This window comes from Dipodomys spectabilis, unplaced genomic scaffold (genome assembly GCF_019054845.1).
Source record: "Dipodomys spectabilis isolate Male_0828 unplaced genomic scaffold, ASM1905484v1 ptg000241l, whole genome shotgun sequence".
NCBI lineage: Eukaryota > Metazoa > Chordata > Mammalia > Rodentia > Heteromyidae > Dipodomys > Dipodomys spectabilis.
The window spans coordinates 4,614,119-4,630,283 of record NW_024870918.1 but is presented as its reverse complement, the minus strand read 5'-3'; the positions used below and the strand labels follow the sequence as shown (position 1 = coordinate 4,630,283).

Below are 16,165 nucleotides of genomic sequence, written 5' to 3'. Positions count from 1 at the left end.
TTGTCAGTCGTGGGGTTTGAACTCAGGATCTGGGCACTATTCCTGAGCTTTTGTGCACATACCGCTTTGAGCCACAGCACCACGTCTGGTTTTCTGGTGGTTTATTGGAGATCAGAGTCTCATCGACTTTCCTGCCCCAGCTGTCCTCGAACTGCGATCCTCCTATCTGAGCCTCCTGAGTAGCTAGGACTATAGGTGTGAGTCCCCAGCGGCTGGCCTGCCACCATCTCATGTAGCATCTCTCCTTGAAATTGTGCATGGTTTTTGTTTCTTTCTAATAAAATGTCTACTGGTGGCTTTTTGCCACAAGTAATTACATCTCCTTCTTATAGTGCAGCTGATGGGTAGCTGTAAGGTGTTTATGGTACTTTATTTTAATAAATGCTGTGATGGAGCTATGTGCCAGGCGGTAAGAAAAGAAGCTTGACAGTGATAAATCTCCTTATAGCAAACCATAAAGAAATGGTCATCCTTGTGCTTCCGTCATGTTCCCCCTTTGGTTGCATACACAGCACTTTCGGAGAATATTACTAGACTCTAATCTAAGTCTCCTCTGGCCCACTAGGTTTTAAGACCTAACAGACAGCCTGGGAAGAAAAAAAGAGGAAAAAAAAAAGAAATGTGTTGAATTTGGATGTGATAATTCACATGTGATCTTAACTCTTTATGAATCATTTTTTTTCTGTTTAGTGATCTGTGTTCCCATTTTGACATGGTGCTATGCATATTCATGTTAAGCTGCAAATACCTCAGTTAGCAGTTGTTATGCACTTAGTATCTTTAGATTTCTTAACTTTGCGAAGTCCTAATTAACACCTACATAGCGCTACACCTAAATTATATACTGCAATGAGAAACTGCTGCCTGTTAGAATTCTTCTCTTTTTTTCCCCCTCAAAGACTGTTGTTTATAACTTCAAAAACCTCTATGTCTCTTAGAATCCAGTCTTTAAAAATATATTCCAAAAATTAACTAGAGATCAAAAAAGTATATCTTTAAAGAATATATGTAATATGTTAATGGGGAGTACATTTGTGGTGTGTGTGTGTGTGTGTGTGTGCGTGCCAGTACTGGGGGTTGAACTTAGGGCCTGGGTGCTTTTCCATAGTCTTTTTGCTCAAGGCTGGCACTCTATCGCTTGAACAACAGCTCCACTTTGGCTTTTTTGCTGGTTAATTGGAGATGAGAGTCTCATGGACTCTTCTGCTTGGGCTGGTCTCAACTGCAGTCTTCAGATCTCAGCCTCTTGAATTGCTGGGATTATGGGCATGATCCACTGGTGCCTAGCAGAATACATATTTTTAAGTTCCACTATCCAGTCCTAAGTGTAGAGCATGCAAACTGGAGGAATTAAAAAAAGCTGTTTTAGACGCATTCATTTCAGTCAAATAGTGTATTTAAGCTGTACATTTTGGAAACTTAAGAAGTCTGTTCTTTTAAAGGTTCACACTGAGCATTACAAAAATAGAGAGGCCATTATTTTATGTATGTATATATGTATGTATGTATGTACGTACATATGTACGTACGTACATACGTATGTATGTATGTATGTATTTGCCCTAGGGCTTAACCTCATGGCCTGGGCACTAACCCTTAACTTTTCGCTCAAGGCTGGCACTCTACCACTTGAGCCACAGCTCCACTTTAGGCTTTTGGCTAGTTAATTACACATACGAGTCTCACAGAATTTCCTGCCTACTCTGGCTTCGAACCTCAGATCTCAGCCTCCTGGGTAGCTAGGATGACAGGTGTGAGCCACTGGTGCCTGGTGCAATTCTTAATACTCTCAAAACAGAGAGTAACTCAACTTAGGGTTGTATAAGTTCTACACCATATTCACCCTCTTAACCATCTTCCTGCACAATTGGTAGTGAAACGGAAGGCCTGGGTAGGTGAGAAGATCAAGAGCCCTCTTGGTGGTTTCCGGGTCCTGCTGCTCACTCTCTTGAGTGGCCTTTACTTTCTCCTCATTAAATAAACTCTTTACAGCTGTGCTCATCATCCCTGGTTTTATTTCTATCCTACCAGAGAACAGGAACCCACCATGACCGTGCATCATCTTGGTGCCCAACGTAGAGTAGAGATAAAGACAATGAAAGATCAAACTACAAATGATCATGGACATAAAAACTAACCACCAAGGACCAGAGGACACCTGCTTAAAAAAATCCCCCAGTTCCCTTGAGTCTCCTCTGGCAGCTGTCAGGGCCCCTTTCACCACCCCCATTCAGCAGGAAGTTGCCAGCACAGAGCTCCATCCCCATGTGTCTATGGAACTCAGGGGGAAGGAAAACTCGGTGAAGGAAAACATCAGCCAACCAGTCCAGGCCAGCTTGCTTGCTTCCCCCCACCGCCCTAACCAATGGCTACCACCCATAGGAGGATCTTAGGTCCTGCCAGAACCCAGGTCAGCTCTCCTACAAGCCATCATCCTGTGGCAACTTCCCAGGGGAGGGTCTTACCTGTTTCAAACAAACCAATCACCATCTGACAAACTGCCCAAAGGGAGGGGAAAAATGTGGGGAGGGACAATACAAAGCATCTAGTCCTTAACCACAGGAAGAACAGGTCCACTACTTACTCTCCTGAGTGGCCTTCACTTTTTCCTTGCTAAATAAACTCTTTTTAACTGGGAGAAAGAAAAAAAGCCCACTTGATCCCAATATGTCTGTATTCAGTCTACCAAAGATGGCCTCACAGTACCACCATTATGGCCAACATCACATTTTGCTGGTGGTTCTTTCTAATAGCTTGCTCACCCTAGAGACATGTACACTTTTCTAAGAAAAGCAAATCGGTCAGAAGCAAACCCACTGGTCATTTGAACACCGAGGGGCAACTGGCACAGATAGCTCAAAGGATGAGTCCAGCATGCAAGATCTCAAGGGAAGACCCCATTTTCTATGACTAAAACCAAAGGCTAAATAAAAATTACATTTTTAGTTAAGAAATTTTAGCAACCTACTCCAATACTTATTTTCACATTACCTAATTCAGAGTCACTAGATTAGTTCCTCATGGTTGTTGAAATGAACCGCAAGCTTTATGGCTTGAACGAGCACAGATTTAGTATTGATAGCTCTGGAGATGAAAAATCCCAAAATTCAAGCAGCTGGAAGGGTTCACATTTCTTTGTGGATGTCCTTCCCTAGAACTGCCTCTAGATTTCCCCTGCATTCCTTGGTTCCCGACTCCTTCCCTCTACCATCAGAATAGTGGTCTAGCATCTTTAAAAATATATTATTATTATTATTATTAGGATGTTGTGCAGAGTGATTGCAATTCCATAAATGAGGTAATGAATATATTTCTTCTTGGACAATGTCACCCTTTCCTTTCCCCCTATAGACGAGCATCTTTAAATCCAATCTCTCTCTCCCACTTTCTGTAATTCAGATTCCCTGATCTTCCTCTTATAAAGATCTTGATTATGCTGGATCTATCTGGATAATCCAGGACATACGTTAGAACTCTTTATTTTTTTCTTTCTTGACAAGGGTTCATTACATTGCCAGGCTGGTCTTGTACTCCTGGGCTCAAGAGATCTCGAGGCCATCTCAGCTTCCCAAGTAGCTAGGATCACAAGCTCATGCCACCACGTCTTGTTTTCAGATGCTCTTGTTTGCCTCACACAGGCGAAGCGCACAATCGCACACTGACCGACACCCTTAGCCCCAGAGTCTTAACCACATCTACAGTGTCCTTTTGGCTATGTACGGTGCCATATTCACAGGAATTGTTCCAGGAATTATCTATGGACAACTCTGGGAGCCATTATGCTATTTATCACAGCCATTAAGGCAGGTCACAGGTACAAAACAGAGAGGGAAAACTTGTTTGCAGTTATCTATGTATCATTCACTGTGAGGACCTATGCACAAGGAATCACTACAATATACAATGATGTAAGATGTGTCTCCTTCCGTAGAGCCAAGAATATAGTTTGTAGATGACATAATGATTACCTGTAAAGGGACAACAGGATGGTTTCCCCTCAAATGTATCTTTGCCACAGGAAATACCAAGCATATCCTCTTTCTCTTAGTGACAAGGCAGGGGATGGACATGCTGTCATTTACAGACACTGCTTCAGGCCTAAGGCTGACACAGCAGCAGCCTGATTGCCATTAGATCACACTAAATGTTACCTGTTGGAATAAAGCGTGGACCTGTCGTGTGGACAGTGCTCGGTGACATATAAAGAAGATGATGAAATTGTGGTTGCTAAGGAAGCAGCTTCGAACAGTGATGGAGTCCTAGGTACCAGGTCTGGCCTATGTCGGGATCCTAGAGCTGCAGAGAGAGAGAGGGGGTTGGGGGGGGAACAATGCATATACACCCATGAATCTCCATAAAACACACTGCTTTGCTATCTCTAGTGATTTAAATGAGTCAAATGCATTCATTTTACATATCATCCTGCAAATAAAATTATGAATTAACTGTGCTCTTCTGAACTAGGGCAGAAATGCAAAAGAGCTGCTGGCAAACAGGTTAAGCAGGAAGGAAATTGCATTAATGAACCAAATGGTTTATGGAAATGATATTAAGAATGTTCTCTTAAAAACCCAATAAAGTGTCTTAACCGTTTCAAAAAGATGGCATAAAAACTCCTAGGAGCTTAAGGAGATGATTTGGGAGATTAAGACAAGTGAATGGCAGATGCATTAACAGACAGTGAACCTGCCTTGCTCTCTCAGGAGGCACCCGCATCCTTGAGTCTCAGTTTAGATCTAAGCAGACTTTTCTAGGGCCAACATGCAACACTTCAACAAACCAACGATCCACTTCTACTGGCCATCAAACTTCAAGTGTGAGCCTGTACACACTTCTGAACATTATCCGGGGCTCTTCTTGACCATAAATCTTAATAGCAAGACAGAGACTTCATAAAACTGAGATGATTCATTTCTTTATTAAAATTTCAGAAGGACAAGAAAATAGCCACAGAAGAGTTGGAAAAAGAGGAATCTTCCAGGCTCAGGAGTGACTCATTCTCATGCCTTCTGAACCTAAGTGGATCCTTTATAGTCTCTCAACAGAACCAAACTACATGATAGTAAATACCATATCACCTGAAGATGTTTCTAGATTTGTCTGACAGACACAACACATTGAAGATTATGTGTAAATGGAAAATGATCCTAATAGGCACTATTGTGTAAATATGATGTTTTGAATTCTTTTCTTCCTTTCCTCCTTCCTTCCTTTTTTCACTCTTTTCCTTCCTTCCTTCCTTTCTCTTTTCCTCTTTCTTTCCTTTTCCCTTCCTTCCTCTTTCTCTCTTTTACCTTTTCTCATTTCCTTCCTTCCTTTCTCCTTTCCTTCCTTCCTCCCTCTCTTTTCTCCTTTCCTCCTTTCCTCCCTTCCTTCCTTCCTTCCTTCCTTCCTTCCTTCCTTCCTTCCTTCCTTCCTTCCTTCCTTCCTTCCTTCCTTCCTTCTCTCCCTCCTCAAAACAAACAAAGGAAACAAAACAAAAAAAAAAAGAAAGAAACAGAAAAATCCTCAAGGTTTTAGTGACAAGCATTATCAAAGGAAAACAAAATTTGTCCAATTTCCCAGACTGCAGACAATCTGCTGTTTCCTGTGTGTGCTCAGAAAAGCAGGGGCAGGGCAGGGAGATATAAGGCAGGGATGTTCAGAGGAAGAGGACAGTCCTCCAGGAATTGGAGTCACCAATTCAGAAAGGACCACTGACAAATAGCTAACTCTTGTTAAAATCATTAGCTCACAAACATATTACTTCATGAGAAGAAGGAAGAAGCTGGTATAGCACTCTCGGAAGACCGAGGAGAAGACAGAAGAGATTCTGCCAGAATTCTCACTTCTGTAGGAAGGAGAAGACAGTATTCGAATTAATATAATTATTATTATAATTTTATTTATTATTTATTTATTATATAATAATTATTAATATTGTTAATTAATAATTAATATAATAAATAATAATTAGAATTAATGTTGGGATTTTTTTTTGGGGGGGGGTCCGGTTGTGGGGTCTGAACTATGGACCTGGGCGCTGTCCCTCAGCTCTTCAGCTCAAGGCTAGCGCTCTACCACTTGAGCCACAGCGCCACTTCCGGCTTTTTTCTTTTTCTTATGTGGTGCTGAGGAATCAAACCCAGGGCCTCAGGCATGCAAGGCAAGCACTCTACCACTGAGCCACCTTCCCAGCCCAATGTTGGGATTTTCAAAGGAATATATGAACAGAAAAGTCTACAAGAGAGACAGAACATGCATATTTCCCCTTCTATGTGGAAGCTAGATTTAATTTATAAACCTATAAGTAAATACTTTGGGTGGTCTGCAAGTGTACCCAAGTGTATTAACTGAAATATGGTAGATTCAAGGGAGAACTCAAATAGTGTAATTCATTAGAAAGGCAAAGTCAAAGTTCAGCAAAAGAAAACACCAGAAAGTGGGTACTCGAAAGGGGTTGAATGGGGTCAAGGGGAAAGTGGTAGACAAATGAAGAGGAGAAGAAAGGGACAATGAATTCAAGAAGTCAATGTACTTCCTATGAAATTAAGGAGATTGAGGGAAGAAGTGGGTAGGGGAAGGATGGGTGAGAATAATGGAAGAGTTGACACTGATCAAGATACATTATATTCATAAACTGTCACATTAAATGGCAACTCCTTTGTGCAACTACTTAAAGATACTTTAAAAAAGAGAGAGAGAGAGAGGAAAAAAAGTCCACAAACCAAATCCTCTTCATGGATTAGAAGAGAGTACACGAGGAAACTATTTAATAAAATTCAGTACTCATTCTTGATAGAAAAGAAACTGACCTTTTTAATTTAACAAACTAAGAAAAAGGAAGGAACTTCCTTAACCTGACTTTGGGGAACAAGTAAAAGAAAACTTTGACAATGAAGAAACATAAGAACATCCCCCTTTCTAAAATCAGAGCAAGGTCTTTGAACAATGAGCAGAAAGTTGAACAGAATGAGTACCAGGTGTGTCTTGAGACTGGAGGGCTGGAGGCTGATGGAGGGGGTGGACCAATACAGAAAGGAATGGGGGGGGGGCGGGTGGAACCATAATACTCAATGTATATCTGTGCAAAAGGAACCAGGACACTTGAGAGGTCTGGGGAATGGGATGAATGGGAAAATGATGGAAGAAGTCACTGATCAAGATGCACTATGCACATAAATGGGCATGTTTAATTGAAACTTCCTTGAACGATTATTTGGGGAGATAATAATAATTTAAAAAAAAAACTAGGAATAATGGAAGGCACCCATTATTTTCTAGTCATCATTTTACCATGAATCCTAGCCATCAAGATAGAAAATAAATATGTGAGGTCAGAGGAATGGCAACAGAACAGGAACATGAAGTTCTTCAGAAAGATACTATTTTAAAAGAAAAAATATGTCTACGTCAATGTCTCTATATTTATTCCAGGGATAAATTTAATTTCATGGCATGCAAAAAGAATATTATACAACTTCAATTTCATTTCATTAAAGAGTATTTCAATAACTGAAGAAGCTATTATTACATTGTTTATATATGCAGATACATGTTTTTAGGTATACACTTAGGGATAGATAAGTAGACAGACAGACAGACAGACAGACAGACAGACAGACAGACAGACAGACAGACAGACAGACAGACAGATAGATAGATAGATAGATAGATAGATAGATAGATAGAGGATAGATGCTCACTCACAAAATAAAGTCCAGGAGTACAGAAAACAAAATATTAGTGTTTGTTACTATCAGGTAGCGGGAATATAGATTTTTTTCTTTTTGAATACTTTACTACCTTTTAATTTTTTATCATAAACTGTAAGTTATACTGTTTATGTATCATTTAAAGTGTACAGAACTGCACCATGCTGTACATAACCTCTAATGTTTAGCTAATAGACTATGGCTTTCAGCAGGTAGCTTGCAGTTTTTCTACTGTGATGTGGCACTATTGAATAAATACATGACTAGAATTTTTCTTTTCTTTTAAGATACTAGGAGTTAAACTCAAGGCCTAATGCTTGCTAAGCTGGAACTCTATCACTTGAGGCCCAGCCAGCCCTTACAATTTTCTGTTTTAGGGAGTTATGTGTCTCTACCTTCTTCATCAAGGCTGCTAAAGCTCTGTCCTTCGGTCAGCAAATCGCGCTTCTCATCCTTCCATTCTTGGCTGAGGGAAGACACAATCTCCTGGGAGGTTGCCTTTAAGGCGGCAATTGAATTGCATCGTTTCTTAGAAGGGGAAGCCTTCAAAGCTAGGCAGAAAAGAACAAGGGGAGAGAAATTAAAATACATGTCAAAGCCAGGCCTGGTGATCTCAGTACTTAGAAGGCTGAGAGAAGGTTGAGTTGGAGACAAGCCTGGGTATACAACAGGACCCTATTTCAACCCCCAAACCTTTTAAAATGCGATTCCTATTTTAAATTAATATTTTAATCATGGTTAATACCATTTTAGTCACCGTCTGAGCAGAGAGCACTAGCCTCATCACTCACACACACACACACACACACACACACACACACACACACACACACACACACACACACACACACACACACACACACACACACATGCTCGGAGGGAGAAGAACATGTCTGCATTTTGACTAAACTATTTGTCCAAAATGATCTGACCTAAATATCCTAGAATAAATTCAAGTTGGCATTTCTCTTTGAAATTTGAAAGAAAGCCTTATGGGAGGCAAAGTTTATATATTTTCTTACTAGGGAGTTATTTTTCCTTCTGCAAACATTGTTTCGGGAGGAGGCTGGGTGCGCTGATTAACATAGCTAGCAGAGTATGGCAAGTTCTCATGACCCCAGCCCTAGTAACTCGGGACTGGGACTTTCAAATCATGCCAGTGTTTAATCTCATTAACTAATTTGTTATTGATCTTATTAATCTTAATTCATCTTATTAATGTTAACAAAGATAACTTACTTCTGGTTGCTTTTCTGCTTTCTGTGACTTTCCCCTGAAATTTCCTACCTTTTGGGTCTTTTCTAGGTCATGGTCATGTCAGATGTATAATTCACTCTCTTTCTTTGTCTAATCAGCATTGTCCAACCTCAGAACTGGGCTGGGGACCTGAGCCACTGAGAACCAAAGTCCCCATCTGTGCTAGCCTGAGGCTGAGACTTCACAGAAGGCTTTTTTCTGGAAGCTACTTTGGTTATAAATGGATCAACCCTTTTTTCTTTTTCTGTCAGTCCTGGGGCTTGACCTCAGGGCCTAGGTGCTGTCCCAGAGCTTTTTTGCTCAAGGTTAACGCTCTATTACTGGAGCCACAGCTCCACTTCTGACTTTTGTGGTAGCTTGGTGGAAATAAGAGTCTTAATGACATTTCTGCCCTGGCTGACTTCAAACTGCAATCTTCAGATTTCAGCCTCCTGAGGAGTAGCCAGGACTACAGGCATGAGCCACCTATCAACCCTTCTTATATTACCTTCTACTGCAATGATTCTTCTTGGCTGAACATTCTAGAGACTTTCCTTGTAGGAAACTGGAGAGGGAGAGGGAAGTAGAAGCTTGCTTCTTGTTTTTGCCCTTGTTTTTGGCAGTATCTTTCCTCCTCTGAGATTTGCATGAAGTGGGTGAGCAGACTGCAAAGGTATCAGAGTTTAGCTTTGGGATACTCTGTTCTGCTTTTGGACTACACTGCTCATGAGGGGCCTTCCGGTAGGCAGACTGCAAGAACTTAATAGGAGAAGGACCGAATGAGTAAAGAAAGGGCAATCTCTGCTTACAGAGAGGGGCAGGTTTATCTGTCCTTTGAGCAATTTTATAGTAATATTCCCATCATTATAAACCACTTTAGTAGATGAAGGATTTAGAGTTTGGAAGTCTGTGAGTAAATGAACCACCTGCGTTGAGCAAAGTTAAGCTTACTCGTAGGCCCAGAGACAATGAGGAGAAAGGGCGTGTTTGCTCTGGGTCAGATGGCTAGACAGTCTTTCTTTTCACACATTAAACAACACAGAACTGCATATTTCAAAAAGGCAAATTTTGCCGAGTGTCAGTGGCTCACGCCTGTTATCCTAGCTACTCAGGAGGCTGGGAATCTGAGGATCCTGGTTTGAAGCCAGACTGCGCAGGAAAGTCCTTGAGATTCTTATTTCCGATTAAGCACCAGAAAACCAGAGGTGATGCTGTAGTTCAAAGTGGTAAAGTGTTAGCCTTGAGCAAAACAGCTCAGATCAGTGCCCAGATCCTGAGTTCAAGACCCATTACGAACAAGAAAAGGAGAAATTTGTGGTATGTGAATTATATCTTAACAAAGCTTATAAAAATAGGCTGCAAAACCAATATTAGGAAAAGGCAACAGATTGATGAAGAAGCAGAAGACGTGTAGCATTAAAAGCATGATAAGAGCCAGGTGTGGTGGGCTCATGCCTGTAATCTTAACTCTTCAGGAGGCTCAGCTTGGGAGGACTGTGCTTTGAGGGTAGCCCAGGCTACCCTGAGACCTCATCTCTATTTAGGGAAGGCTGGGTATAGTGACGTGCAGCTGTCATTCTAGTTATGATGGGAAGCATAAAAAGAAGGATCATGGTCCAAGCTAGCCTAGGTAAAAAGTGAGACCCTATCCCAAAAATAACCAAAAGATAAAAGGGCTGGAGGAGTAGAGCAGCCATGAGTCCCTGAGTCCAAAAAGAAAAAAAAAAAAGCATGCTAAGCCACACAAATTGAGAAGACTGTAGCACGTGCTATGGTTTTGGGAAGTAAAGAAGCTATTGCTTTTAGCATTGACTGATATGCTACTAAGAAAACGCATCTCTTAAGATTGGGAGCAAGCTGGGCGCCAGTGGCTCACACCTATAATCCTAGCTACTCAGGAGGCTGAGAGTTGAGCATTGCTGTTTGAAGCCAGCCCAGGCAGGAAAGGATGTGAGATTCTTAGCTCCAATTAACTACCTAACAACAGGAAGTGGAGCTGTGGCTCAAAGTGGTAGAGTGCTAGCCTTGAGCAAAGAAGCTCAGGGACTGAACCCAGGCCCTGAATACAAGTCCCATGGCAATCAAATAAAAGAAAATTAAAAAGAATTGGAGGGATGATTCTCCTGAGGAAACAGGTTAAAGGTCACATCCTTTGCAACCCTATAGAGGGGCTGCAGAGAAATTTCAGATCTCCAGCCTTGTCCCAGGGTTAAGGGAACTGGGAAATCTCTCTAGAAGGTGAACCAGCAGCGGGTACTCCTTCAGGCTGGTGGTTATAACAAATACCACCTTATGGTCCATCTTAGGCCACAAACACCTTAGGCAGGAATTTAATTGACAGTGCCCTCCATTTGACAGTAATTTTCTGATGCTATTGAGATGGTCAAATATGAAAAAAAGTTTTTCTTAGAATAATAAGGCAAAAAGGAGTTGATATCTTTAATACGTAGGCTTCATATAAATCATCTGGAAAAATAACAAAGACCTAATAAAAATGGGACAAGTGCAACAAAGCTCGATTCCCAAAGGAATTATGAATGGCAGATAAACATGAGGAGTGTTGAACTTTCCCAGTACTCAAGAAATAACTTTTTTTTTTTTTTTAACTTATCAGGGTAGCATAATTTAATGGTGGCAGAGGTTCTAGGAGAATACAGAATTGTGGGAAACTTCAGGGATACAGTCTCTCTGTGTAGTTTTGGGCATTTTAATATTCTAATATCCGTTCTTGGAGTCTATCCCAAGCAAATAATTCCTAATTTAGATACATTTATTTGAAAATTTTATGTTCATAAAAACATGTTAGTAAAAAGGAGAAATGCTCAGCTCTAAAACAGTGCTTAAATCATGTTAGCACTTTGTATAATTTTCATGCCTTCTGCCACTTTGGTGTTACTAGGATTTGAAGTCAGGGCCTTGTGCTTGTTAAGCAGTAGCTATACCACTCAAGTAAGTCCACCAGCTCAATTTTAATGTTGGACTGCAATTCTTTTTTATTTTTTGTCGGTTATAGGGCTTGAACTCTGGGCCTGGGCGCTGTCCTTCAGCTCTTCAACTCAAAGTGAGCACTCTACCACTTAAGCCACAGCACCCATTTCCAGCTTTTTCTGTGTATGAGGTGCTGAGGAATCAAACCCAGGGCATAAATCATGAGAGGCAAGCACTCTACCACGGAGCCACCTTCCCAACCCTGGACTGCAATTCTAAACAATGTTTTTGTAGAATATTTAAGAATATGGGAAGCTATTCATATTACATCAATAGTAGCTGTTTTGTGTGTGTGTGTGTGTGTGTGTGTGTGTGAGAGAGAGAGAGAGAGAGAGAGAGAGAGAGACTAGTTTGAATTCAGTGTTGTATACTTGCTAGGCTAGCTTGATACCAGCCCTGTTTTTTACCTAGTTATTACTAGTATTATTTTTTGTTGGTTATTGGGTTTGAACTCAGAGCCTGGGCACTGTCCCTGAGCCTTTCTGCTCAAGGCTACCATTCTACCACTATGAGCCACAGCTCCAATTCCAGTTCTCTGGTGGTTAATTGGAGATAAGAGTCTCATGGACTTTCCAGCCCAGGCTGGCTTCGAACCGGGATCTTCAGATCTCAGCCTCCTAGTTGTTAGGATTACAGGTGTGAGCCACCTGTGCCAGACTCACTGTTTTTATACTAGGCTTTCATTTCCTACCCGTTTAAGACTAAGTCATTATCTGCCTCCTTTGGGCTTCTCATCCTTGCTGGGATCACAGGCATGACTGTCTTGTCCAGTTTCCCTCGGTGAAGACAGAGTCTCTCAGGCTTTTCTGCCTGGGCTGTCCTGGATGAGAGATCAATCTCAGCCTCCCATAGATCTTGGGATGACAGTATGTGTCACTGTGCTCAGCTATGGGTTAAGCAGGGGTCTCAGAAAGTTTTCTGCAGAGTCAGGCTGGCCTTAAATTATGATTCTCCCTATTCTTTGTAGGGTGCCTAACTTATCATGTTTTGGGTTATAAAATGGAATCACAGAATTACTAAGTGATAACACAATATATGTAGAATGGCCTTTCACAGTTTAAAAACTTACTACATAATACAACATACAAATTGCAGAAAATGCAATAAACAGAATAAATGAAAATAAGATCCCACACAATCCCTTAAGTCTGAATAGCCATCATTAGCCTTTGGGGTTAATTCTTTCTCAGTCTTGGAACATATGGTGAGATGGGGTCTCACTATGTAGCCCAGACTGCTATCAAACTCATGGCCCACTTCTTTCGGCCTTCAAGTGTTGGAATTCTAGCTATATGCTACTACACCTGGAAGTATGTTTGTTTCATTTATCATTGAGATTTTTCTATTTTTCTCTTGATTTATTTCTTAACTGTTGCTACTTTAAAATTTTCACTCATTTGTACATTTTCCAGTTTTTCTTCAGTAAAGATACTTGGTATGATCTTTTTTAAATGATTAAGATTTATTTTGTGGCCTAAAATGTGGTCTACCTTAGAGAATGTGTCATGAAAATAACGCTGTAAATGATTTCACATTGCATTTGAATTCTGGTATGTATCTGAGGTATACAGACAATTAACTACATAAATCTATATTTGAAGGACCAATAATGTATCATTTTTACTGCTTGAACAATATTCCACTGATTGACTAAATAGTATATATAACCAATATATTGTATAGTTGGCCATAAGAAAATCCTACAGTGCTTCTAGTTTTCTTTCCATCAATGAACAGGACTAATGTTAGCATCAATAAATACCTGATTGGGATACTTCACCATAATTACTGAGTAACCGCTGTAGAGGAAAAAAATTCTAGCTCTTCAAAAGTCTTTCACGGAGACATGGCAAAGTTAGCAAGTAAATGCTACAGTTAAGAAATTCTCACAAACATCTTACCTTGAATTTTCTTGAAAACTCTGGAATTCATAAACTTTAGAAATCGGTCTGCATAGAAACTTGGTCTATGAACCGAAACAGTGTCCTGAAAAGACAGATCAAGGATCATAGGTTTACCTCCAAGCTCCCCTCAAGTCAGGAGAAAGATCTCTGCCAGGTGTTCTCAGCCAATATCCTTAACAAAAAGTGGCCAGGAGCTAGGCAGAGCCATGTTCTGTATCCTGGGGAACCCAGGGGCCTGGGGCTGGGGCTGGGAGAAAGACTCAATCCCAACAGTTCTAGATCCTCCAGGTAAAATGAAGTCTAAGGTATAGGGACAGACAGCAAGAGGCTCTGTTCCACGAATCACAATACAGATCTTTATTCCCCTCTCTCTCTCTTTCTCTCTCTCTCTTTCTCTGTATGCATGTGTGTGAGTGAGTGTGTGTGTGTGTGCAATTCTTTTCAGACAGGCAATCAGTGCTACAAGTGTCAATGAAAGGTAGCACTCTTTGCCATCAAAGAAAATGGGGAACAACTCAAATGTAAGAGGAAAATGTGAGTTTAAAAAATGTTCTAGTTTTTTTTCAGGTGCTTTTAGATCATGCCTTAATCCTAGCTATGTAGGAGGTTGAGATTTGAGGGGCATGGTTCAAAGCCAGCCTGGGCAGACAAATGGGAAGAGATCCTTTTCTCCAATTAACTAGCAAAAAGACAGAGGTGAAGGTGTGAGCAAAAAAGCTAAGGGAGAGCACCAAGCCCTGAGTTCAAGACCCAGTGCTGGCACAAGTACGTACATGTACGCACATGTACACACACACACACACACACACACACACACACACACACACACACACACACACACACACACACACACACACACACACACAAATGTTCTGGCTTCATCTCCACATAAAGAAGGTGGGCAAACACTGGAAGATTCCTAGGAGATAAAGCTACCTGTATTGCACTTTATTGGTTTTTTTTTTTTTTTTTTTTTTTTTGGGTCCAGTTGTGGGGCCTGAACTCTGGGCCTGGGCACTGTCCTGTCCCTCAGCTCTTCAGCTCAAGGCTAGCGCTCTACCACTTGTGCCACAGCGCCACTTCCGGCTTTTTTCTTTTTGCTTATGTGGGGCTGAGGAATTGAACCCAGGGCCTCATGCATGCAAGGCAAGCGCTCTACCACTGAGCCACCTTCCCAGCCCCTTGTATTGCACTTTATTATCCCTGGATCACACAGGGCTGAACTCAATTGACTGTTCAACTTGTCTCTTCTCTGTTCTTGGCAGATGTTAGGACTGAAGTATCATTTCATTACAAATCCAGGAGATGACTGGATGAGGATCTGATTGTTTACATCTCATTTAGTAATCTTTCTCTAAGATGTATGTTTCTAGAAGTAGTACATTTGCTGGTCTATCTCATACCCTCTTGAATCCAGATTTATGAATTTCAATTGGGAAATTTTAAAGGCTTAAGTGTAGATTCAACCAAATATCTTTAGTAGGCTAGAAGGAAAACAAACAAACAAACAAACAAACAGACATTGGCCCAGAAATCAAGATGTGGGAACCCTAGAGCCCTGTTGGTTCTAGGACTGGGTGCAGGAAGTATGAATGCATGAAGAGCGGCTGATACAAACAGAAAACTGCTGGTTGTGTGGGTCCTTATGATATGTTTAAGGAGAGACATGGGATTATGAGTGTCTGACCTTCTGTAGTAATCTTATCAAAAGATCAAGGGATTCCTTGTATGTACTTATCTTAGAATTTCCAGCTGGGTGCCGGTGGCTCACGCCTGTAATCCTAGCTAGTCAGGAGGCTGAGATCAGAGGATTGAGGTTCAAAGCCAGCCTGGGCAGGCACATCCGAGAGACTCCTATCTCCAATAAAGCCACTAGAAAACTGGAAGTGGTGCTATGGCTCAAGTGGTAGAGCGCTTGCCTTGAGCTTAAGAGCGCAGGGACGGTGCCCAGGCCCAGAGTTCAAGACCCAGGACTGACAAAAAAAAAAAAAAAAAAAGAATTTCCTGATTTCTTGTTATCTACCTCTTGGAATATGACTTTAAGCTAGCCCCAGGACAATCTGATCCTATAAAAGTGGAGGATGGGAAAGAAATCTTCAGTTTAACCAAGTCTCTCAGATTCATTTCTTGGCCTAGGGTGTTGTTAAAAGATTATGAAATAACACTGTATGTGCATTTCTTCATTCATTACCCTGGTATCTGCTGGATGGAACTGGCATCAAGGGACCTGGTTCTGGTGTGAGTACTAACTTGAAAAAGGCTGTGGGATTCTGGGCACATTCAGAGTTACAGGGCCTCTGTTTCCTCATCTGTGAAATGGGCTGTTATATAAGACACCCATGT

The 16,165-nt window shown here is 41.2% G+C and overlaps 1 protein-coding gene across 2 annotated transcripts in view; it reads right to left on the bottom strand.

Moving 5' to 3' along the window:
• Pip5k1b (phosphatidylinositol-4-phosphate 5-kinase type 1 beta) overlaps positions 1-16,165 on the bottom strand; it is a 257,064-nt gene that overhangs the window by 51,445 nt on the left and 189,454 nt on the right. For both annotated transcript variants that reach the window (XM_042699340.1, XM_042699341.1), the window contains exons 11-13: positions 13,820-13,904; positions 8,090-8,245; positions 4,152-4,296 (exon numbers count right to left, since the gene is read on the bottom strand). In XM_042699340.1, coding sequence (XP_042555274.1) covers positions 4,152-4,296; positions 8,090-8,245; positions 13,820-13,904 — 386 coding nt within the window. The remainder of the gene's footprint in view (positions 1-4,151; positions 4,297-8,089; positions 8,246-13,819; positions 13,905-16,165) is intronic.